The sequence below is a fragment of the Rhinoraja longicauda genome, chromosome 23 (genome assembly GCF_053455715.1).
Source record: "Rhinoraja longicauda isolate Sanriku21f chromosome 23, sRhiLon1.1, whole genome shotgun sequence".
In the NCBI taxonomy this organism is placed as follows: domain Eukaryota; kingdom Metazoa; phylum Chordata; class Chondrichthyes; order Rajiformes; family Arhynchobatidae; genus Rhinoraja; species Rhinoraja longicauda.
The window spans coordinates 34,088,913-34,113,483 of NC_135975.1; the positions used below are offsets into that span (position 1 = coordinate 34,088,913).

Consider the following 24,571-nt stretch of genomic DNA (forward strand, 5'->3'; position numbering starts at 1 on the left):
ACCAAGACAGATGTGTAGAGCAATTAATTCTTCCCTCGCACAATCAAAGCATGGAACAGTCTTCACCCTACTACAGTTAGTTACTCAACCAGACGCAACTACATTTAAGGAAGCTCTTCTTCTGCAAGAAGCCCTTGTTGCTCAAGTCCATACTCGGCCACCTCCAGTTTAATGGCATTTGGGATATTTTGGAGGACCAGGGCGGAGGATGGGATGTAGGTAGGTGGGAGGTGGGTGGGCCCGGGGCGGGTGGGCGGAGGGAGAGAGGGAAGTGGGCCCGGGGAAAGGGGGGAAGGAGGGAGGTAGGTAGGTAGGTGGGAGGGTCCGGGAGCCCCGGTGTCCGGGAGAGGGAGGTGGGCCGGGGGAGGGAGGGAGGGAGGTGGGCCGGGGGAGGGAGGGAGGGAGGTGGGGAGGTGGGCGGGCCGGGGGAGGGAGGGAGGCGGGCGGGCCCGGGAGCCCCGGTGTCCGGGAGGGAGGGAGGGAGGGAGGCAGGCCGGGGGAGGGAGGGAGGGAGGGAGGTGGGCCGGGGAGGGAGGGAGGTGGGCCGGGGGAGGGAGGGAGGTGGGTAGGCCCGGGAGCCCCGGTGGCCGGGGGAGGGAGGTACGTAGGCGGGTGGGCCCCGGTGTCCCCGGTTTCCGGGCCGGTGATGGAGGCGCGGCAGCGGCGGGCCCTGCGGCGGCTGCGAGGTGAGCTGGCGGATGAGCTGCGGCTGGACGGGCCGCTGCAGTACCTGTACCAGGAGCGGGTGGTGAGCCGCAGTCTGTTGGAGGAGCTGCAGGCCGAGCCCGTGGCCGCCCGCCGCAACCTCAGGCTGCTCGACTACCTGCCGGGCCGCGGGCCGCGGGCATTCGCCACCTTCGCTCACTCCCTCAGGGACGAGGCCCCGTGGCTCAGCCGCCGGCTGGAGGAGGAGGAGGCGCGGGAGGACGGGGACGACGAGACGCCGGCAGGTGAGAGGCTCCATCACCGCCATCGCGGCCCCTCCACCCGCTATCCGGGCCGGTGTCCCCACCCCACGACCCCCACCCCCCTCACCACGACCCCCACCCCACGACCCCCACCCCCTCACCACGACCCCCACCCCCCTCCCCCCTCACCACGACCCCCACCCCCTCACCACGACCCCCACCCCCTCACCACGACCCCCACCCCCTCACCACGACCCCCACCCCCTCACCACGACCCCCACCCCCTCACCACGACCCCCACCCCCTCCCCCCTCACCACAACCCCCACCCCCTCCCCCCTCACCCTCCCCCCTCACCCTCCCCCCTCACCACGACCCCCACCCCCTCACCACGACCCCCACCCCCTCACCACGACCCCCACCCCCTCCCCCCTCACCACGACCCCCACCCCCCTCACCACGACCCCCACCCCCTCACCACGACCCCCACCCCCTCACCACGACCCCCACCCCCTCACCACGACCCCCACCCCCTCACCACGACCCCCACCCCCTCACCACGACCCCCACACTTACATAGTGACCCCCACCTCCGCGCAATGATCCCCACCCCCTCATATTGACCCCACACTCACATAATGCCCCCCTCACCACGACCCCAACCCCATCACAGCGACCCCCACCCATGGTATCCGGGCTGGTGTCAGCCTCCATCCCCTCACAACGACCCCCCACTCCTACATAGTGTCCCCACCCCTTCACCACGACCCATACAATGTCCCTCACCCTCACACAATCTCCCCACCTGCCTCGACAACGGCCCTCGCCCCCGGTATCTGACCCTGCTGTCAACCCCACTCCCTTCATGACAACCTCCCACCCCTACAATGGCCCTCGCCCCCAGTGTCTGACCCATGTCAGCCCCACCCCCCACAAAGACCCCACCCCCCACAAAGACCCCACCCTCCACAAAGACCCCACCCTCCACAAAGACCCCACCCCCACAACAACCCCCACAATGATCACAAAATACATCACCTCACATTTATCAGGGTTAAGTTTAATTTATTATTTTCAGGTGTGCCGAGGTGCAGTGAAAAGTTTATTTGCTCCGTGCCAGTCAGCAAAAAGATTATGTATGATTGATTATTATCAAGCCGTGCACAGATACAGGATTAAGTGTATAAAGCATAGTGCAAGTAAAGTCCGATTAAAGATAGTTTGAAGGTCTGCAATGGGATAGATAGAAGGTCAGGACTGCTCTCTTGCTGGTGAGAGGACAGTTTAGTTGCCTGATAGCAGCTGTGAAGAAACTGTCCTTGAATCTGGAGGTATGCTTTTACAAACTTCTGTACCTGATGGGAGTGTGGAGAAGTGGTGTGTCCCTGATTATGCTGCCGGGCTTGCCAAGGCAGTGAGGCGTAGATGGAGTCAATAGAAGGGAGGTTAGTTTGTGTGATGGTCTGGGCTGTGTCCACAACTCTCTCTGCCATTCCCATCTCTCCGCCAAACTCCACCTGCCATTTCATAGCCCACTTCACCAACACATCAATCTCACCCTGTAGTTGAAGACCACCCTCCAAACTGCCAACAAATCCATCAACGTTCACGTTGTCTGCAAACTTACTAATTTTTTCCCCTACATCCATATCCAAATCATTCATGCCTATCACAAACAGCAAGTGATCTCTGTGGAACTGTACGCAGGCTTACAATTACAAACCTCGGCCATTATCCTCTGTCTCATATTGTCAAGTCAATTTTGGATCCAATTTAACAATTAATTCTGGATTTATATTTTGGAATAGTCTCTTTGTGTGACTTCCTCAAAGGTTTCACTGAAATCCATGTAAACCATATCCACTGCACTGCTCTCATCAACGCACTTTGTTACCTCCTCAATAAAATGCAGTCGGATTGGCCTGACAGGATCCTCCAGTGCCAAAGACATGCAAAATTATCTCTGATTAGACCCTGACTTTCCAATAGATAATTCATCCTGTCCCTCAGACCAACTTTACTATCACTGACATTGGCCTCATGGGTCTGTAATTGCTGGACATTTCCCTGCTGCCCTCTGGAACGGAAGGAAACACATTTGCCATCCTCCAATTATCTGCTGCCGCCCTTGATAATCCTGGCCAGCAAAGATTTGAGAATTACAGCCAGTGTCCCAGCAATCTCTCTCCTATCTGGGTAAATCTCATTGACCCCAGTGATTACGTTTAAACCACTAAGGTATTGTGTACCTCCTCTTTATTTATGAGACTTGCACAATACTTTCACCTTCCTCTTTCCTGAGTTCTCCAGTTACAAAATCTGCGATCCCTTATTAATACTGATGAAAAATATCATTTGGGAACTTGCCTACACTTTCTGTCTCCAAAGCGGAGATTATTAATGGGTTGGACACGTTAGAGGCTGGAAACATGTTCCCAATGTTGGGGGAGTCCAGAATCAGGGGCCACAGTTGAAGAATAAGGGGTAGGCCATTTAGAACGGAGATGAGGAAAAACTTTTTCAGTCAGAGAGTTGTAAATCTGTGGAATTCTCTGCCTCAGAAGCCAATTCTCTGAATGCATTCAAGAGAGAGCTAGATAGAACTCTTAAGGATAGCGGAGTCAGGGGGTATGGGGAGAAGGCAGGAACGTGGTACTGATTGAGAATGATCAGCCATGATCACATTGAATGGTGGTGCTGGCTCGAAGGGCCGAATGGCCTACTCCTGCACCTATTGTCTATTGTCAAACACAGATTGCCTCTTTCGGCACCTTTCTTTCTCTTGTTATCCCTGTGTCTTTAACATACTTATGAAATGCTATCAGATTTACCCTAATCGTAAAATAGACACAAAATGCTGGAGTAACTCAGCGGGTCAGGCAGCATCTCTGGAGAAAAGGAAGAGGTGATGTTTCAGGTCGAGACCTTTCTTCAGACTGTGAGTCAGGGGAGAGGGATAGTAGAGGTATAAAAAGGTGCAGAACAAAGGGATTGTGCAGGGGTGGCACAGTAATCGAGTTGCTGCCTTATAGTGCCAGAGATCCAAGTTTGATCCTGACTAGGGGTGCTGTCTGTATGGAGTTTGTATGTTCTCCCTGTGACCTGCGTGGACTTTCTCCGAGATCTTTGGTTTCCTCCCACACTCCAAAGTCGACGGGTTTGTAGATTAATTGGCTTCGTAAATTGTCCCTAGTGTGTGTAGGATAGTGTTAATGTGCGGGGATCACTGATCGGCGTGGACTCAGTGGGCTGAAGGGCCTGTTTCCGCACTGTATCTCTAAACTAAACTAAATCACAGCCGGCACCGATGACTCAATAAAGGTGAAGACAGCTGTGGAAGAGTCCTGTCTGCCTTTGATATTTTGTGATCTCTTTGCCTTCCTAATATTCTTCATAAGCATCACTGCTTTGAAAGGTGGTGGTGGGTGATACAGTTGTCTGGAAGTAGAGAAGTGGCATTGTTGGAAAGCATGACATAGGTTTCCACATGCACATGGCCATCAGCTCTGCATCCACCCCTTCCCTCCACCGTGTTTCTGAAGGGTCGGTTTAATGTCATCTGACATCTAGTGACTGAGCGAAGTCGTACTCTGGACTAAATGTCCAAAGATTTTGTCCTCAATTCCACATAGGCTCAATTCTTCAATTGGGAGAGTGGGCAAAGAAGTATCAGATGGAATACAGAATAGCAAAGTGTGGAGTCATGCATTTGGGTAGGTGGAATAAAGGAGTAGACTATTTTCTAAATGGGGAGGGAATCCAGAAATCAGAGGTGCAAAGAGACTTGAGTGCCGATGCAGGATCCCCAAAACGTTAACTTGCAAGTTGCATTTTTTGTTCATTAATCAGTGGTAAGGAAGGCAAATGCATTTATTTCGAGTTAAAGACTTGTGAGAATGCCACGTGGTTTTGTGAATGTTCGGTCTGGCAACTGACCATTTTTTGGTCATTAATGTTAACGAGATGATTCAGCAGGTGATGGTAAACATGAATTATTAATGAGCAACAAAATATAAATGCTACCAATTTCAATGTAATTGCATTTTGAAGTGAATGGTTTAGGTGTAGGTTTATTATAGACACGTGTACCAAGGTGCCATCCAATCAGATCAGATACTATCTATCTATATACTAAAACTCTCAATTGTTTGTTCCCGAACTACAGCGAAAACGGTACACGATAGCGCGACAATTTTAAGCCCACCTTACTCACCGTCGTCCCTTTGGTGCTAATGGAAGAAGTTTCATTAAAATCAGTTTTATATTTTTTAAGTTATTCACATTTTAAAGTTTAAATCTATCTCCTAGGGAGGGAGGGAAGGAGGGAGGGGAAAGGGGAAGGGAGAGGAGGAAGTGAGGGGGGAAGGGGAGGGAGGGAGAGGGGAAGGGAGGTGCTACACCAATGCAGGGAAGGTTTGGGCCCAACGGGTCCACTTGGTCTAGTACATTAATACAATCAAATAAAACTAAAGTAAAATAGGTAGAGCAAAGGGGCAGCTACTGAGTACAGAATATAGTTCTCAGCATTGCAGCACATCAGTTCCATAGACAAAGTCCAATGTCCGCAATGGGGTATTGGTGAATGGGACAGCACTCGATCTTATGGGCAATGGAGTGATTATACCTTGATTATAACCTAAACTATCTGATTTTGCTGAACACATAAAGAAAGAAATATCCCAGATTGAACCAAAGATATAAGAACTTGAGGTCCTTGGAACACCCGCCTTGATTTGGCATTGATCATGCCCATCCATGTCAAATAGTTCCATCTACTGGAAGCTTGGGGAGGTGTGTGTGAATACTGCTGTGAACAATAAATGAACAGTGTTAGAAGTACTGAGCTGGTCAGACAGCCTCTGTGGAAAAACACGTTAGAGCTTCAGGTCAATGATCTTTAATCAGTTTAGGAAAGTTGTAAATCGTAAATGTTTTCAATTTCAGGAAATGTGGAGAGGGCAGAGTAAATGTCATTATTGTGCTGGAGACCAAGGCAGACTGAATGACACAAAATGGTGCTAGTTTGGTGAGGGTGTTTAAGGCTTCTTAATCTGAGTAGAATATGAAAACAAAGGTGAGAGGAAAGAAATGCTTGAATTTTAAGTATAAAACAATACAGTTGCTGGAAATCTGAACTAAAAGAATATGGAAAATGTGGTTGCAGGCAACATCTATGGAGAGTGAAAAATGGTAGAGGTTCAGCGGAATTGTCCATTTCTGATTTGCATGTTGTTGGTTATCTGAAATTAGTAAATTCAATATTAAGTCTTTAGACTTCAGAGATACAGCGTGGAAACAGGCCTTTCGGCCCACCAAGTCTGCGCTGACCGGCGGTCTCTGTATGCGAGCACTATCCTACACATTAGGGATAATTTACAATTTTACCAAAGCCAATTAACCTACAAGCCTGTAGATCTTTAGAGAGTGGGAGGAAGCTGGAGCACCTGGAGAAAACCCACATGATCATAGGGAGAACGTACAAACTCCGTACAGACAGCATCTATAGTCATGATGGAACCCGGGCTCAGGCACTGTAAGGCAGCAACTCTACCGCTGCACCACTGTGCCGCCCTCTTTTACTATTAGTGTAGTCCCTAACATATGCACAGTGCACACATGTTGGAATTATGCAGAGCAAGCAGATGAAGATGTCTGTGCATCTGGTGATTTCACACCAGCACCACTCTCAATGCACCAGATGATGCCCTCTGTCCTGAGGACAGCTACTGCCCTAAGATGGAAGATGGAATTCTGCTCCTCAAGCTTATGTTGGGTCTCATGGAACAGCATAGGACATCAAAAATCAAGTTATCAGAATGAGATTAGAATGGAAAATTCAAGTGACGAACATTGGAAGCTCATGGTTAACCCAGCAGACTGAATGTTCTGGAAAGCCTTCACACCATTTGTTTTGCTAATGTCGGGGAGACCAAGCAGACCAACCTCCCTTCCATTGACTCCATTTACACCTCACGCCACCAGCATTATCAAGGATGTCGCACCCCGGCACTCCCTCTTCTCCCCTCTCCCATCGAGCAAGAGGTATAGAAGTGTGAACACGCACGCCTCCAGATTCAGGGGCAGTTTTCTTCCCAGCTGTTATCAGGCAACTGCAACATCATACCAACAACTACAGAGTAGTCCTGAACTACGATCTACCTCATTCGAGACCCATTGTAATCATGCATTGTCTTTCCGTTGACTGGTCAGTACCCAACAAAAGCTATTCATTGTATCTTGACAATAAACTAAACTCAGACATTGTGACCTCAAATGCAGGAACAGCAGTTTGATCTGGATTGAGTGCTTGGTGCTCGGAGGGTGGGAAGGGAAAAGACAAATGTGCAGATGATGCTTCAGAGAACAAGGGATTGATTTGTATGATAAATGGTGTACATTATGATATCAATATGATATTATGATATAGGGCAGCACGGTGGCGCAGTGGTAGAGTTGTTGCCTTACAGCGCCAAAGACCCAGGTTCCATCCCGACTGCGGGTACTGTTTGTACGGAGTTTGTACGTTCTCCCCGTGACCTGCGTGGGTTTTCTCCGGGTGCTCCGGTTTCCTCCCACACTCCAAAAACTTACAGGTTCGTTGGCTAGGTACAATTTTTAATCGTCCCTAGTGTGTCTTGGATAGTGCTAGTGTGTGCGAATGGGTGGTTGGCGCCGACCTGGTGGGCCAAAGTTAAACAGCAGTGCCCTTCTGCCTTCTGGAATAGAAGTAAAACATTTCCAGGTTCTGGTTAAAGAAGACCTGGGCAGATTTTCCTGGTGTCCAAAGATAATATTTATCTCTGAACAAACATCAGCAAATTAGATTATTTGGGGATGAATCACATTGGAGATTATGGGCTCCTCTGTGTGCTTTGGCTGCTGTTATTTTTTAGGCATCTCCACAGGGTCTCTGGATCAGGCATTACACTATATACGACTATATATACTACAGGCATAATTTTTATTGCTATTGGTTTATTATTGTTATCTGTACTGAGATACCGTGAAAAACATTTACTTTGAACTCTAGAGATACAGCGTGGAATCAGGCCCTTCGGCCCACCGAGTCCACGCTGACAAGCGATCCCTATACACTAGCACTATCCTATGAACACCAAGGACAATTTTTACCGAACCCAATTAACCTACAAACCTGCACGTCTTTGGAATGTGGGAGGAAACCGGAGCTTCAGCAGTAAACCCATGCGGTCATGGGGAGAACGTGCAAACTCCATACGGACAACACTGTAGTCAGGATGGAACCCGGGTCTGGTGCTGTAAGGCAGCAACTCTACCGCTGCGCCACCATGTGCATGCTATCCAGTCAAATCATACCGTACACGAGTACAATCTCAGCCATATACAAGTACAACAGGATGTGCAAAGAGAAAAATACCAGAGTGCAGAACATTGTGTTACAGCGCTGCAGTAGAGTTGCTGCCTTACAGTGAATGCAGCGCCGGAGACCCGGGTTTGATCCTGTCGACGGGTGCTGTCTGTACAGAATTTGTACGTTCTCCCCATGACCTGCGTGGGTTTTCTCCGAGATCTTCGGTTTCCTCCAAACCTGTTCCATCCATGTACCTGCGTAACTGTTTCTTCAATGTTGCGATAGTCTCTGCCTCAACTACCTCCTCTTTCCTTACACCCGCCACCCAGCTGGCAGGGTTTTGCAGGTCCTCTCACACGTCCCGCCCTCAGCGTTTGAGTGGCTGCCCTCAGGACGCCGGCTTCGCTGCCCAGGCTGTGGGACACAGAGGAGAAGGGCAACCTTTGTCCCCAAGGCTAATCACCCCCCCTCCCCCCCAAGAGTGTTTGTACTACTCTACACGTCTTTGTAAATTGTCCCACGGGGACAAATAAAGTGTTTTTGAACTTGATCTTTGAACTTTGTGTGAAAAAGTTACCCTTCAGATTCCTATTAAATCTTGTCCCCTTCACCTGAAAACTATGTCCTCTGGTCCTCGATTCCCTTACTCTGGGCAGGAGATTCTGCATCTGCATGAACAAATAATTCAAGCAACAGGTTTAGGACTTCACCATTAGGACCTGTCGTCTCCCACAATATTCTCATTGGGTCCATGCTCTCCATCTATCCATGGATATTTTTAAGGCAGAAATAGATAGATTGATTAGTGCGGGTGTCAGCGGTTATGGGGAGGAAGCAGGAGAATGGGGCTGAAAGGGAAAGATAGATCAGCCATGATTGAATGGTGGAGTAGAATTAATGGCCTAATTGTGCTCCTTTAAATTATCAGCTTATAAAGCTCATAACACCGGTCTAGCCATGTAAACTGAGCTAAAGCCTTCAACTGACAGCAAAAGAAAGTGGAATGGGTTTTATCTGCAATGACAGCTTGCAAGTCAAATGGTCAGGACACATCTGCCTTACTCCGGAATCATTGAGAGCTCTGGAACTGTGTCGTCAAAGAAACAGGCCGAGAGATAGAGATCAGAACTGGAAGTGCGAGTGAATATAAGCAAAGCTGGAATAGTTATTCACAAGTGTTCTTTTTATGATGTGTAGTGTAAATATCTGCACTGTAATGACTCGGCATCGGGGGACAAATGGTTGAGGAATGTGGTGGTTGGACTCTGGATGGAAACACTGCCTCGTGGCAATCCCTATGCAACGGTTTTGTTTTAAATGGGTGGATGTCATGTTTGTTGGATCTTAATGTTTTATGCTTTCAAGGAGTGGTTGCCATGGGAGATCTCCATGTTGGCAAGCAACAAGTATTGTATGTTTCTTTTCTGGGTGTAGGCCCACAAACTAGGCAACGTGGATGGGAAATTAAACACGCCACAACATTAATAATGCCCTCATGAAAGGGAAGTGTGTTCCTGATGTGGCCCAGCTTGGAACACAGCTTCTTGTCCTCAGGAGCACTGATTGCTTCGCCATTTAAGAGAACATTTCAGGAGAAAATTACCTGTTTGTAGGTAAACCGTGCCAGCTTTAAACGTTTTATTAGTTTGATAGCTCATCATTACAACAAGCAGGTCAAACTATAGAAGGCTGACCCTCACATCAAGGGCAAAAGCAAATACTGCAGATACAAGAAATCGGAATTAAAAAAATGAAAATCTTGAAATTCCTCAGCAAGTCAGGCAGCATCTATGGTGAGAAGGGGGATTCAACATTTTCTCTTGATGAACATCCATCAATAACAAGGAAAAATTACAGAATAACAGACTTTATAACTTTCCTGCCATATCTTTAAGCCTGTGTAGGAAGGAACTGCAGATGCTGGTTTACACTGAAGATAAACACGAAATGCTGGAGTAACTCAGCGGGACAGGCAGCATCTCTGGAGAAAAGGAATGGGTGACTTTTTGGGTTGAGACCCTTCTGACTGAGAGTCAGGGGAGAGGAATACTAGAGATATCTTTAACATCTTTATGCCTGCTTATCTCTATTTTTCCCATAATAAAGCTGAGTAACCTGAATGTGAACTCCGTTTTCCCCTCAACAGCCACTGGCTGACATTGTGGTGAAAGATAGGCTGAGAAAATTTGTTTCTTGTTTGATTCGTGACTCGCAACCAGTTTGTCAAGGTAGGCGCTGTAAACTGCAATGCTTTGTTTGGATGTTTTAATCTATTGAAGCATATTGTTAGCATTATCACCACCCATCCTGCTCTCAAATTTACTTGGACCATCTCCGACATCTCCCTACCGTTTCTGGATCTCACCGTCTCCATCACAGGAGACAGACTATTATCATATCATATCATATCATATATATATACAGCCGGAAACAGGCCTTTTCGGCCCTCCAAGTCCGTGCCGCCCAGTGATCCCCGTACATTAACACTATCCTACACCCACTAGGGACAATTTTTTACATTTACCCAGCCAATTAACCTACATACCTGTACGTCTTTGGAGTGTGGGAGGAAACCGAAGATCTCGGAGAAAACCCACGCAGGTCACGGGGAGAACGTACAAACTCCTTACAGTGCAGCACCCGTAGTCAGGATCGAACCTGAGTCTCCGGCGCTGCATTCGCTGTAAAGCAGCAACTCTACCGCTGCGCTACCGTGCCGCCCTATTGACCGACATCTACTACAAACCTACTGACTCCCACAGCTATCTTGACTACACTTCTTCCCACCCTGTTTCCTGTAAAAACTCTATCCCCTACTCCCAATTCGTCCATCTACGCTGCATCTGTGCCCAGGATGAGGTGTTCCATACAAGGGCATCGGAGATGTCCTCATTCTTTAGGAAACAGGGGTTCACCCCTTCCATTATAGATGAGGCTCTCACTAGGGTCTCCTCAATATCCCGCAGCTCCGCTCTTGCTCCCCCTTCCCCTATTCGTAACAAGGACAGAGTCCCCCCTGTCCTCACCTTCCACCCCATCAGCCGTCGCATACAACATATTATCCTCCAACATTTTTGCCACCACCAACGGGATCCCACTACTGGCCACATCTTCCCATCTCCTCCCCTTTCTGCTTTCCGCAGAGACCGTTCTGTCCGAAATTCCCTGATCCACTCGTCCCTTCCCACCTAAACCACCCCCTCTCTAGATACTTTCCCCTGCAACCGCAGGAGATGCAACACCTGTCCCTTCACCTCCCCCCTCGACTCCATCCAAGGACCCTGCTAGTCTTTTCAAGCGAGGCAGAGGTTCACCTGCACCTCCTCCAACCTCATCTACTGCATCCGTTGTTCCAGGTGTCATCTTCTCTACATCGGCGAGACCAAGCGCTGAACACCTCTGCTCAGCCCGTCTTAACCTACCTGATCTCCCGGTGACTCAGCACTTCAACTCCCCCTCCCATTCCCAATCTGACCTTTCTGTCCTGGGCCTCCTCCATTGTCAGAGTGAGACCCAGCGCAAACTGGAGGAACAGCGCCTCATATTTCGCTTGGGCAGTTTACATCCCAGCGGTATGAACACTGACTTCTCTAACTTCAGATAGTCCCTGCTTTCCCTCTCTATTCCTAGTTTAGATTTTAGAGATACAGCGCGGAAACAGGCCCTTCGGCCCACCGATTCCGCGCCGCCCAGCGATCCCCGCACATTAACACTATCCTACACACACTAGGGACAATTTTTACATTTACCCAGTCAATTAACCTACATACCTGTACGTCTTTGGAGTGTGGGAGGAAACCGAAGATCTCGGAGAAAACCCACGCAGGTCACGGGGAGAACGTACAAACTCCGTACAGCCGGCGCCCATAGTCAGGATCGAACCTGAGTCTCCGGCGCTGCATTCGCTGTAAGGCAGCAACTCTACCGCTGCGCCACCGTGCCGCACCAGTTCTCCCACTAGTCTTGCTGTCTCCGACTACATTCTATCTTTGTCCCGCCCCCTCCCCTGACATCAGTCTGAAGATGGGTCTCGACCCAAAACGCCACTCATTCCTTCTCTCCCGAGATGCTGCATGACCCGCTGAGTTACTCCAGCATTGTTTGTCTATCTTCATATTGTTAGCATTGTTGGATGTGAAGCAATTTGTATACTTCACTATGAATCTGCTACTTTTGTAAGTAAATAACCTGCAGGTTCAATATCAATATTGTCCGTTGTGCCCTGCAGTGGAACTGGGGACAGATTTGACTACTGTTACACATGGATCACCAGCCAAGCGATCACCATCCAGCGCCTGGTCTCCAGTCACCTTGGACCTTGTTACCATTGGACCAAGGGTGTGGGTGTTTCCCATTCATGTGGTAACTGGTGTACATTGGCTAATCCCAGTTTGAAAATGTGAGGTTCGGTCTTGCAGCATCAGTTACCTAATGGACAATCCCACCATAGACCAACGGGAACAGTGCTTTTGTTTTGTCTTTATTTTAGTTGTTAGAGATACATTGCGGATAGAGGCCCTTCGGCCCACTGTGTCCGCGCCGACCAGCGATCCCCGCACATTAACACTATCCTGCACCCACTAGGGACAATTATTACATTTACCAAGCCAATTAACCTACAAACCTGTACGTCTTTGGAGTGTGGGAGGAAACTGAAGATCTCGGAGAAAACCCACGCAGGTCACGGGGAGAATGTACAAACTCCGTACAGACAGCACCGGCAATCTAGATCGAACCCGGATCTCCGGCGCTGCAAGTGCTGTAAGGCAGCAACTCTACCGCTGCGCCACTGTGCCACCCAAGGCCTATGTTCTGAAACTTGCTGATGATTTGATAGTTGATGGAGAAGAACTTCAGTTGCAAATCTGCAATCTCATTTCTTAGATCTGGGAAGAGGACATGCCAGGGAACTTGGAGATGGTGCAATCATGGTCATCTGATGATCATTCTGCAACCTACAGAAGGGTCTCCCTGAAGTCTGCCACTGGGAAAGCCATCACCAGGATCCTCCTCAACTACGTCCCCCCCAAACCTTCACACAAAGGGTGGTGGGTGTATGGAGCGAGTTGTTGTCGGAGGTAGTTGAGGCAGGTACTATCGCAATGTTTAAGAAACATTTAGACAGGTACATGGATGGGCCAAATGCAGTCAGGTGGGACTAGTGTAGATGGGACATGACGGCCGGTTTTTCTACACTGTATGACTATGAAAAGCTTAAATTCGCTCATCAAATAACAGCCTGAATTCAGTCCACGTTTTGGCACAGTGATCATAATCTTGACTGTGCCACAACTCCGAGAAGAATATAGGGAACAGCAGCAGCTAATGTACACAACCTTTTTTTGATCTTGTAAAAGCCCTTGACTCTGTCACCTGAGGGATTTTGGAATATGCTCACATTTAGTTGCCCTCGGGACTTCATCTCCTTCCTGCATATGCTATATGGTAGCACAAGGTTCGTGGTCTCAACCAACAGACCCCATCTCAGCGCAGTCCCATGGACAGCAAGGTTGCTTGATCATCCCAATGCTTTTCCCAATCTTTCTTGCTGCAATATGTAACCTCACCTCCAACAAACTCCCCACTGAAGTGTAGCTAATGTATAGGGCGAATGAAAAACTCTGCTGGAACAGCTCAGCAGGTCAGGCAGCGTCTGGGGTGCGAATGGACCGGCCACATTGCGGGTCAGGACCTTTCTTGAGTTTGAAGAAGGATCCAGACTCAACGCCGCCTTTCCATTCCCTCCCCAGATGCTGCCTGACCCACCGAGTTCCTCCAGCATCTTGTGTTTTGCGCAAGATTCCAGCATCTGCAGTTTCTTGTGTCTCTGAGGAACTATTCAATTTGTACAGCCATCTCTCTGAAGCCAAGGTCACTCTAACCTCAGTCATCAAACTGCAGTACACAGATGACACTGGCAAATGCACAGTCAAAGGCTTGGCTGTGATTTATTGCGGAATTATTCTCTCAAGCATATGGGGAAATTGGCTCTTACACCAAACACCCATAAATCACAGGCCCTCAGACAGTTAGTTGGGTCAGTTCAGTTCAGATTAGTTTATTGTCACGTGTACCGAGGTACAGTGAAAAGCTTTTGTTGCGTACTAACCAGTAATTGTGGTAGGATGATTCAGTTGCCTGATAACAGCTGGGAAGAAACTATCCCTGAATCTGGAGGTGTGTGTTTTCACACTTCTGCACCTCTTGCCTGATGGGAGAGGGGAGAAGAGGGAGTGGCCAGGGTGCGACTCGTCCTTGATTATGCTGCTGGCCTTGCCGAGGCAGCGCAAGGTGTAAATAGTCAATGGAAGGGAGGTTGGTTAGTGCGGTGGTCTGGGCTGCATCCACAATTCGTTGCAATTTAGCTCTTAAGGATAGCGGAGTCAGGGGGTATGGGGAGAAGGCAGGAACGGGGTACTGATTGAGAATGATCAGCCATGATCACATTGAATGGCCGTGCTGGCTCGAAGGGCCGAATGGTCTCCTCCTGCACCTATTGTCTATTGTCAATTTCTTGAGGGTCTTGGATTGAGCTGTTCCCAAACCAAGCTGCGATGCATCCTGAGAAAATGCTTTCTATGGCGCATCTGTGGAAGTTGGTGAGGGTTGTTGGGGTAATGCCGAACCTGCTTAAGCCTTCTAAGGAAATAGAGGCGTTGGTGTGCTTTCTTGGTCGCTGCTTCAACATGGGTGGTCCAGGAGAAGTTGTTGGTGATATTGAATCCGCAGAATTTGATGTTTTCAACCATCTCTACTGTGGTGCCGTCGATGCAAACTGGATTGTTGGCTCCTGGTGTACAAAATGCCTCTTGGAAAATGCTTTGACAAAATGCCTCTTGGAAAATGCTTTGACAAAATGCCTCTTGGAAAATGCAGCTCATTCCTATATCTCAGGAGCTGCCTCTCCACAAAGATGGACATTGACGATAACATTCACCATCGTCATCGGTGTTGCTGGATAGCCTTCTGCAACAGTAGGAAGAAAGAGGTTTGCCGATCAGGATCTGAAACCTGGCACAAAGCTCATGGCCGACTGGGCAGCCGTGATTCCTACTTTCCTGTCTGCTCCAGTGTCGGGACTCTCTTCAGCAGACACCTTAAAAAAAAACAGGGGGGTGGTTCATGGCCAAAGAAGCATGCAGCACGGAAAACAGGCCCTTCAGCCCCTTCACCTATGCCAGCCAACCTGCCCCATTAAGCTAGTTTCATTTGGCTGTACTGGCCCAAACCTCTATAAACCTTTTCTATCTGTATCTGTCCGTGTGTCTTTAAAATGTCACGTTTATTCTTGCCTCTACCACTTCCTCTGGAGTTGTAGATAACCTTCAGAATCCATTTTTCAACCAAATTTAGTGTTACCTGTCAATTTACTAACCCTGCTGCCTTCATTCACATCCAAATCATGAATAAAATTACTGGAAAAAAGTGACCTGGCTTAACAGTCTCTAGCCTGGGGAAAAACAACCCTCCACCATAAGTCTCTGTTTTCTGTCATCAAGCTAATTTTGTATCCAATTGTCTTGGATTCCATGTGATCCTACCTTCAAGATTAGTCTACCATGTGTACCTTGCCAAAGGTCTTGTTAAAGTACCCGACCCTATACTCTAGATCAGTGATGTTTGTGTGCCGGACACCTTCACCACCATGTCACCCTGTGTTGCTGCTTTCATGGAACTATGTGCTCCCTGCATCCCAATGTCTCCATTCTGAAGAGTGGTGCCACCATAGTTCTATCCACCAAACCTTCCAAATCAACTGGCAAGATAAACAAGCCAAGGCCAACTCTGAGCGCAGCCCATGTCTACAAAAGCCTATGTGCCAGGCTCCCAAAGTAGACATTTTACTCCGAGCTGTGTCACGGCAAGAGTTATCCTGGTGGATTGCAAAACCAATGCAAGGTTGTACCCAAAGCCTCTCTGGAATAAATGTAACATCACCACAGACTCACACGAATCAATGGCCCTTGACATCTCAAAATGGGGAAGGAGCACTCTATGACACAGAGCCCCAAGCCCTTCTGTTGGGAGAAATCTGAAGCCCAACAATAACTGCAGAAGCCCCCCCCCCCCCCCCCTCCCAATCTAATGACAGTCTGGTGTCTCAGTGGCCATCTCAGAACCTCATGGACCTCAAATGGAAGCAAGGCAACCTTGACCCCAAGGGGTTGCCGGAGATGTACTCATTTTTCTCAAACTATTTATGACTCCTTTTTAATTATGGCAGAACTTGGAGGAACCTTACATGAGGTCTTTTACCTTAAAATACACAAAAGCATCAAGGTATTTAAAAAAAAATCAGATCATTGTGGTTACGTGGGAAATGTGGAAACTAAGTTGTGCGCAGCAAAATCTAACAATCATCGGATAAATAAACCAGAGTTTATTTTTAACCCTGTGTTAATTGTGGATAAATGGTGCCCCAAACTGCAATCTGAACAGTACACGTCGCAACTGCAGCGGAGCAGTAATGCAGCAAGTGGATATCAAGGTATTGGCAGAGGTGCAGGTTGCACTGCTTTAGGGATAGTGCTGAGCTGTGACAACTGCGGCCTAATGCTGAGTGGTTGCCATTTCTTCCCTCTCCTTGTGTCTATCGAACGTAGAGGGCTCTGACAAACCAGAAGGAAGCCTCTTTTTTTTGTAACAAAATTTAATTTGTTCAATTATTTATAACAGTTTTTAATATATTTGTTTTTAGTTCATCATTTGTTAACCCACTCATTCCTGGGATCATTCTTGTAAACCTCCTCTGGACCCTCTCCAGAGCCAGCACATCCTTCCTCAGATATGACTGGGGAGTGAACCTGCCACTGGGCCACAGCTAACACTGACGGGGAATGACTGACCAGTGCAGATGCAGGTTCACTTATGTCTCAGTGTGCGCTGTTCAGATGCACTGCATTTCCCCGTGATAAATCACTTCTCACGTCATTGAGATGAAGCAGATGGTTATTGTTCCTCACTATATCCTGCTCAGGGGTGAGGTTTTCCTGCTGTTTTATCATGGGCCAACCTGTGTCTTAAAACCTACACTTGGCTTCCAGTGGTTGTCAGCATGATTCAAAGTGTTCAGTCTTTGAGATCTGGGCATCAGGAGTAAGGAATAAATCTACTGTCGACACAAGGAACTGCAAATAAGCTCTGAACTACAGAGCCGAGGGACCTTGGTTTTGTCTTTTTGCACTGTTATTTTTTTGTTTTTGTGTGTTTATAAATAAAAAAATATATATATGTATGTATAAAGAAAATAGACACAAAATGCGCAGGACAGGCAGCATCTCTGGAAAGAAGGAATGAATGGGTGACGTTTCGGGTCGAGACCCTTCTTCAGACTAGAGTCAGGGGAAAGGAAAACGAGAGATATAGATGGTGAGGTGGAGATATATATATATATGTGTGTGTGTATATATATATAATTATAAAATATATATGTGTGTGTGTGCACATATATATATATATATATATATATAATATATATATATATACACACACACACACACACACACACAAAAAAAACAATAATACTGCAAAAAGACAAAACCAGTGCCCCCAAGTCTATGTAGTTTAGAGCGTATTGGAGGTTGTAGTGTTTAATAGCCTGATGGGAAGAAGCAGTTCCTGAACCTGGACGTTACAGTTTTCAGGCTCCTGTACCTTCTTCCCGATGGCAGGAGTGGGTGGTGTGGGTCTCTGATGATGCTGGCTATCTTTTTGAGGCCTTCGATGGTGGGGCGGTCAATACCCGTGATGGACTGGGCAGTGTTCACAACTTTTTGCAGACGTCTTTGCTCCTGGGCATTCAAGTTGCCGAACCAGGCCATGATGCAAACCAGTCAATATGCTCTCCACTGTACACATTAAGGTAGTATTTGCGGGAGATTTCGAATTCCTAATATTGTCGGGGTCTCCCATAATGTAAAGGGCTTGGACAGGGTGAAATTTGTTAAATGAGTCCCAAGAAAGCTTCCTTCATTATTTTATTGAGGGCTCCATTAGAGAGGGCATTATACTGAAGATACACAAAAAGCTGGAGTAACTCAGCGGGACAGGCAGCATCTTTGTAGAAAAGGAATAGGTGACATTTTGGGTCGAGACCCTTCTTCAGACTGAGAATTAAGGGGGATGGAAACGAGAGATATGGAAGAGTAAGGTGTGAAAATAAGAGATCAAAGCATTAAGGAAATGTAGAATGGTTCATTGTTAGCTGAAGAGAAGGTGATAAGGCATACTATAAGAAAATAACTGCAGATGCTGGTACAAATCAAAGGTATTTATTCATAAAATGCTGGAGTAACTCAGCAGGTCAGGCAGCATCTCAGGAGAGAAGGAATGGGTGACGTTTTGGGTCGAGACCCTTCTTCAGACTGATGTCAGGGGGGCGGGACAAAGGTGAAGGATATAGGTGGAGACAGGAAGATAGAGGGAGATCTGGGAAGGGGGAGGGGAAGAGAGGGACAGTGGAACTATCTAAAGTTGGAGAAGTCGATGTTCATACCACTGGGCTGCAAGCTGCCCAGGCGAAATATGAGGTGCTGTTCCTCCAATTTCCAGTGGGCCTCACTATGGCACTGGAGGAGGCCCATGACAGAAAGGTCAGACTGGGAATGGGAGGGGGAGTTGAAGTGCTCGGCCACCGGGAGATCAGTTTGGCGAACGCAGACCGAGCGCAGGTGTTGAGCGAAGCGATCGCCGAGCCTGCATTTGGTTTCGCCGCTGTAAATAAGTTGACATCTGGAGCAGCGGATGCAATAGATGAGGTTGGAGGAGGTGCAGGTGAACCTCTGTCTCACCTGGAAAGACTGTATGTCCCGCCCCCCTGAAATCAGTCTGAAGAAGGGTCTCGACCAGAAACGTCACCCATTCCTTCTCTCCTGAGATGCTGCCTGACCTGCTGAGTTACTCCAGCATTTTGTGAATAAGGCATACAGTCAGTAAATTAATCAGCAGAACAGTGAAACTAGAAGGAGAACTAGGGTGGGGGAGGGACGTAGAGAGAGTGAAAGCATGGGCTACTTAAAGTTAGAGAGATCAATATTCGTACTGCTGGGCTGTAAGCTGCCGAAGCGAAATATGAGGTGCTGTACCTCCAATTTGCGCTGGGCCTCACTCTGACAGTAAAGGAGGCCCAGGACAGAAAGGCCAGTGTGGGACTGGGAAGCGAAGTTAAAGTGCTTGGCAACCAGGGGATTGGGTAGACCTAGACATGGGTGGCCTAAACCCACCTGCGTGGGTTTTCTCTGAGATCTTCGGTTTCCTCCCACAGTCCAAAGACGTACAGGTATGTAGGTTAATTGGCTTGGTAAATGTAAAAATTGTCCCTAGTGGGTGTAGGATAGTGTTAATGTGCGGGGATCACTGGGCGGCCTGTTTCCGCGCTGTATCTCTAAACTAGACATCTGCAGTTCTTTCCTGCACACACAAGGCATTATACTGATCTGTCGTTTTCACCCCTTCCATGCCTCTTGTTTCCCTCCCCCCTGACACTCAGTTTGAAGAAGCATCTCAACCCAAAACGTCACCCATTCCTTCTCCAGAGATGCTGCCTGTCCTGCTGAGTTACTCCAGCATTTTGTGTCTATCTATTCGGTGTAAACCAGCATCTGCAGTTCCTTCCTACACAATAAAAGAACCCGTGTGGCATTGACATCAGGAGTAGCTGCAGATCAACACTCTCAATGATTAGATGGTGTTTGCAGATTTGTGAGATGTATTGGAGTGTGCTTTCCAAGGAATTACAGGATGCTTCCAACATGAGCTAATTCTTGGGAGAATATGGAAGGAAAAGAATGAAGAATATTCCTGAGGGGTTATGATGGGAACAGCACAAAATTACTTCATAGTTTATAGTTACAGCATGGAAACTGCCAACTGTGGCTGCACCGACCAGCGATCCCTGCACCTTACATACACTAGGTACATTTATACCAAGCCAATTAACCTACAAACCCGTACGTCTTTGTAGTGTGGGAGGAAACCGAAGATCTCGGAGAAAGCCCACGCAGGTCACGGGCATAACGTACAAACTCCGTACAGACAGCATCCGTAGTCGGGATCGAACCCGGGTCCCCGGTGCTGTAAGGCAGCAACTCTACCGCAGCGCCACCATGCTGCCCAGCAGCACCACAGTCATCTTGCAGCCTCTGAGTTAAGGGTCTGCTCTGCAATCCAGGTACAATTAATCTCTGATACCAGATGCAAAAAAATCTATACTGTCTAGACTTGCGAATAAAAGCTAGTTGGAGACGCACAATAATCTCCTTCAGTTAAACATAAAAACACATATCCCTCGTATCAAAATGAACTTCATCTGGGCCATCTCACACCAGCACTGATTCATTGTGCGGTTTTGAAACTCTTTCTTGGCAAGTGGGACTGTAAACATAAAACACATCGTTAATTGGTGCTGCACATTCCTAGACATTTTATGTGCTCCGGGGAGCAGTCAATGTTTCTACTCCAATAAGTACATTTTGGGCCTTATTTTCTCATTGTCCGTAATGGTGGAGAAATGAAGGAACATGAGGCAGCGCAGTACACAGAGAGAGAATGCTGCCAGTCACATAAGCCTCTAGCTGGATAGACAGTGCTCGGAACTGTGCTTCATCCTCAGAAAGTGTCTGTGAATCTTGGAAGGATACAGTAAATGTTCCCCAGTATTAAAAGTATGAGGGACGGCACGGTGGCGCAGCGGTAGAGTTGCTGTCTTACAGTGCCGGAGACCTGGGTTCGATCCTGACTACGTTGTACGTTCTCCCCGTGGGTTTTCTACAGGTGCTCCGGTTTCCTCCCACACTGCAAGAACGTGTAGGTTTGTAGGTTAACTGGCTTCAGTATAATTGTAAATTGTCCCTATTTAGGATAGCGCTGGTGAATGGGGGTGATCTCTGGGCGGCGCGGACTCAGTGGGATGAAGTGCCTGTTTTCCCCGCTGCATCTCCAAAGTGTTATGGATGATGATCAGTTACATTCACAAGCCTGTTGGCAATCCCTCGGAGGGGAGTGCAATGGAAGTGTTCAAGAACTTGGCAGAGATTAGGGGAACTATATACTCTGGTAGGAAAGTCAAGACAAAGGCATTACTAAGCTTAGAATTGGAGCCAAGCCATTGTGGGGAGATAACAGCAAGCAGTTCCTCACATTCTGTTACTGGAAATCCACTCCCTCAACCTGCTGGGGGTCGGTTGACAATATCAGTGCTGGAATGGGAAGCTTTTAAGGCTGGTGACTGGAGTTGCCTTTGTTGAATTGAATGATTGAGCTGCCTCGAGGTGCTAAGGTCCTGTGAGAGCCAGCAATTTGGATGCTTTCAGCAACTTTCTCTGTTGTCTTCCTCTCATCAATCCGCAGAGCATCAACCGAGCAACTATTCCAGGTCAGATTAATGCAGAGTTTCCTCTCGTACTGAGAATCCCTCCTCTCCAGACAGCAAAGTGCTGGAGTAACTCAGCGGGACGGGCAGCATCCATGGAGAGAAGGAATGGGTGGCGTTTTGGGCCGAGACCCTTCTTCAGACTGAGAGTCAGGGGAGTGGGAAGGGGGAGATACAGAGATAAGGAAGTGTCAGGTGTGATAACGAAACATCAAAGGGGGTAGTGATCAAGGAAAATGTAGAATAGATCTTTGTTAGGAGAAGGTAACAACAAAGCAAACATAAAATGTAGTCGGGGACAGTCAGACTCTTCCTACACTCTCCGTATAGCGGCTTGGCTCGAAGAATGGAGAGTGGAGGAGGAGGGGCCGCTGGTGGTGACGGACACGAGGAGTGGGCGGTTGGAGAGGGGTGTTGCCTCCAGTGCCTTCATGGTCGGCTGTGGGAGGTTCCCCTGGGACACAGAGGCGGTCGGCCGGGGCGAGGGGAGGGACGTTGGGTCTCGGCCTGCTGCAGCCTGGGCTTACCTGGATCGGGGGCACTCCAGTACTTCCAGCACCTGGACCCCACTTTAGACTGTTGTATTTCTTTGTAAATGGCGATTGTGCATTTGTGGCTTGTGCAAAAGGCCTTCACTGTGCTGTGCACCCGTGACAATGAAGAATGATTGAACTATATTGAGCTGCACGGAAAGCTACAGTGTCACTCAGTACCTCATTCTCTTTCTTCCAGATGATGTGCTGTCGACCATCTCGGACCACGTCTTGAACGGCGTGCCCACCGACAAGCAGTTAAATCAGCTCTCGGGCCAACTGGGAGGAGAATGGGAGCAGGTCGTGATGGATCTGGGACTGAGGAGTTCAGACATCTACCGATGTAAAATGAACAACCAGTACAACGTGCAGGCACAGATCTTGGCATCATTCATCCTGTGGAAGCAACGGCTGGGAAAGCGAGCGACAGTGCGGACCCTGTGTACCAGCCTCACTTCAGCCGATGTGGACCCCACAGTAATAAAGGATGCATTTCAGTGAACAGTCTGGGCTGGGTTTACCCACTGCTCAGACTCACTGTCTACCATACTCACTTCCCGGCACTAAAAGTGGAGGGCCAGTCGTATTTGACAGGGTGCAGTGAATAGCAGACATAAAATACTGGTGTAACCCAGTGGGCCATCTCTGGAGAAAACAGAACCCTTCCTCAGACTGAACGATAGAGAAGGCCACAACAAAACAGGGCCGGCAACAGATGACCTCAGGAAGGGTGGAGTCCACAAAGGCCCGTTGTTGGTTGGGGAAGATGTGACAATGAGAGGGATACAAGGATGCCAATGGTGGAACTAGTAGAACGACTAGGGGAGGGCGGGGGGGGGGGGGGGGGGAGGGGGGTAGGGAATGCAGGTGCTACTTGAAATTAGAGGAATCAACATTCATCGCGCTGGGTTGTAAGCTGCCCAAGCAAAATATGTTTGTCTAATTTGCGTGTGTCTCACTCTGAGGATGGGAATAGGAACAGGAGTTAATATATTTGGCAACCAAGAGATCGCGTAGGCCAAGGCGAACTGAGCATGTGTTCAGCGAAATGATAGCCAAGTCTGCGCTTGGTGTCGCCCATACATAACAGTCCACAGTGCGAACACCACATACAGTAGATAAGGTTGAAGGAGGTGCAGGTGAATCTCTGCCTTACCTGAAAGGACTGTCGAGGTCCCTGGATGAGGCCGAGGCAGGAGGTAGAGGACAGTGAATAGTGTGGGCTGGTGCTTGACGTTGGTCTCCCCTCTGATATTCAGAGACTTTTAAAACAGTAAAAATTAGTATATAATGAATATCTAGTCGGAGAGTGGTGACTGGAATTAATTGCCACAGATAGCTGTGGAGGCCAAGTCAATGGTTATTTGTAAGGCAGAGAGATGTTTGATTAGTGCGGGTGTCAGGGGTTATGGGGAGATGACAGGAGAATGGGGTTGAGAGGTGAAGATAGATCAGCCATGATTGAATGGTGGAGTAGACTTGATGGGCCAAATGGCCTAATTCTGTTCCTATCACTCATGAATATTTAAATATTTTTAAATACTATAATGAGAAAGATAACGTCTCCAGTTTAATGCTTGGCTTTTACAAACTCTGCCTTTGGGCTCCCATTGAATTCCATAACTCCAGTACATATCTGCCTGGAATGGCAAATTGTCAAATTGACATAGACCTTCAATGTCACCAACCCTGGGCACTGCAGCGTGTATCATGTATGCAGCGTGTATCATGTATGCAGCGTGTATCATGTATGCAATATGTGACAACTGAAAGAAAATGTCCTCCTTGTGACTCTGCTGTAAACTGCAACTCTACGGATAATCGAGGAAACAAGGGAGTTACTTTGAGAAAGTAAATGGTACAGAATGTCAGTGAAGTCTTTAGATTTTAATTCTGTTTTAAGCATTTTGGTGACTTGAAATTGTATAAAAGTACGAATAAACCAAGATATATATTATTCAAGTTTGGAAGTGTTGCTGAGACTGACCTCCCTCCCCCCCCCCCCCCTCCCCAATGTTTGCACATCCCCAAGCCTTTCCACTCGTCACTTTAATTTCATGTTTCATGTATTTTTTGTTTTTATGACTGTTGGCAGATCAATCTCCCTCCTGGGATAAATAAAGTTCTATCGTTGCATATCGTATCGTTTCTCAAACAAGTTGATTTATTCAAAGCCCTAACAGTACGCACGAGGAAACACTCTGAGAGAGCCCAAAGCGTTTCAAAAATTCAGAGCACCCACTGCATTTTTATATTCTCACGACACAATAATTACACGTGGATTCTACATTTTTGAGATAATTCATCATTGATCAATGTCTCTATAGCTATTCATTTTTTGTCTTTCCCCAGAATTATCTATAACCTTACAGTATGTTCCCCGCTATTTAGAAAACCACTCTCCCATTTATCTAACAAATGGGCGCAATAAA

The 24,571-nt window shown here is 47.9% G+C and overlaps 1 protein-coding gene across 1 annotated transcript; it reads left to right on the forward strand.

Annotated features, from left to right (window-relative positions):
- Positions 1-558: 558 nt before the first annotated feature.
- Positions 559-24,280, forward strand: cradd (CARD and death domain containing adaptor protein). Its single transcript, XM_078420033.1, has 2 exons — positions 559-950; positions 22,339-24,280. The coding sequence occupies exons 1-2, from the start codon at positions 647-649 to the stop codon at positions 22,638-22,640; spliced, it is 606 nt and encodes a 201-aa protein (XP_078276159.1). The 5' UTR covers positions 559-646; the 3' UTR covers positions 22,641-24,280.
- Positions 24,281-24,571: the final 291 nt, after the last annotated feature.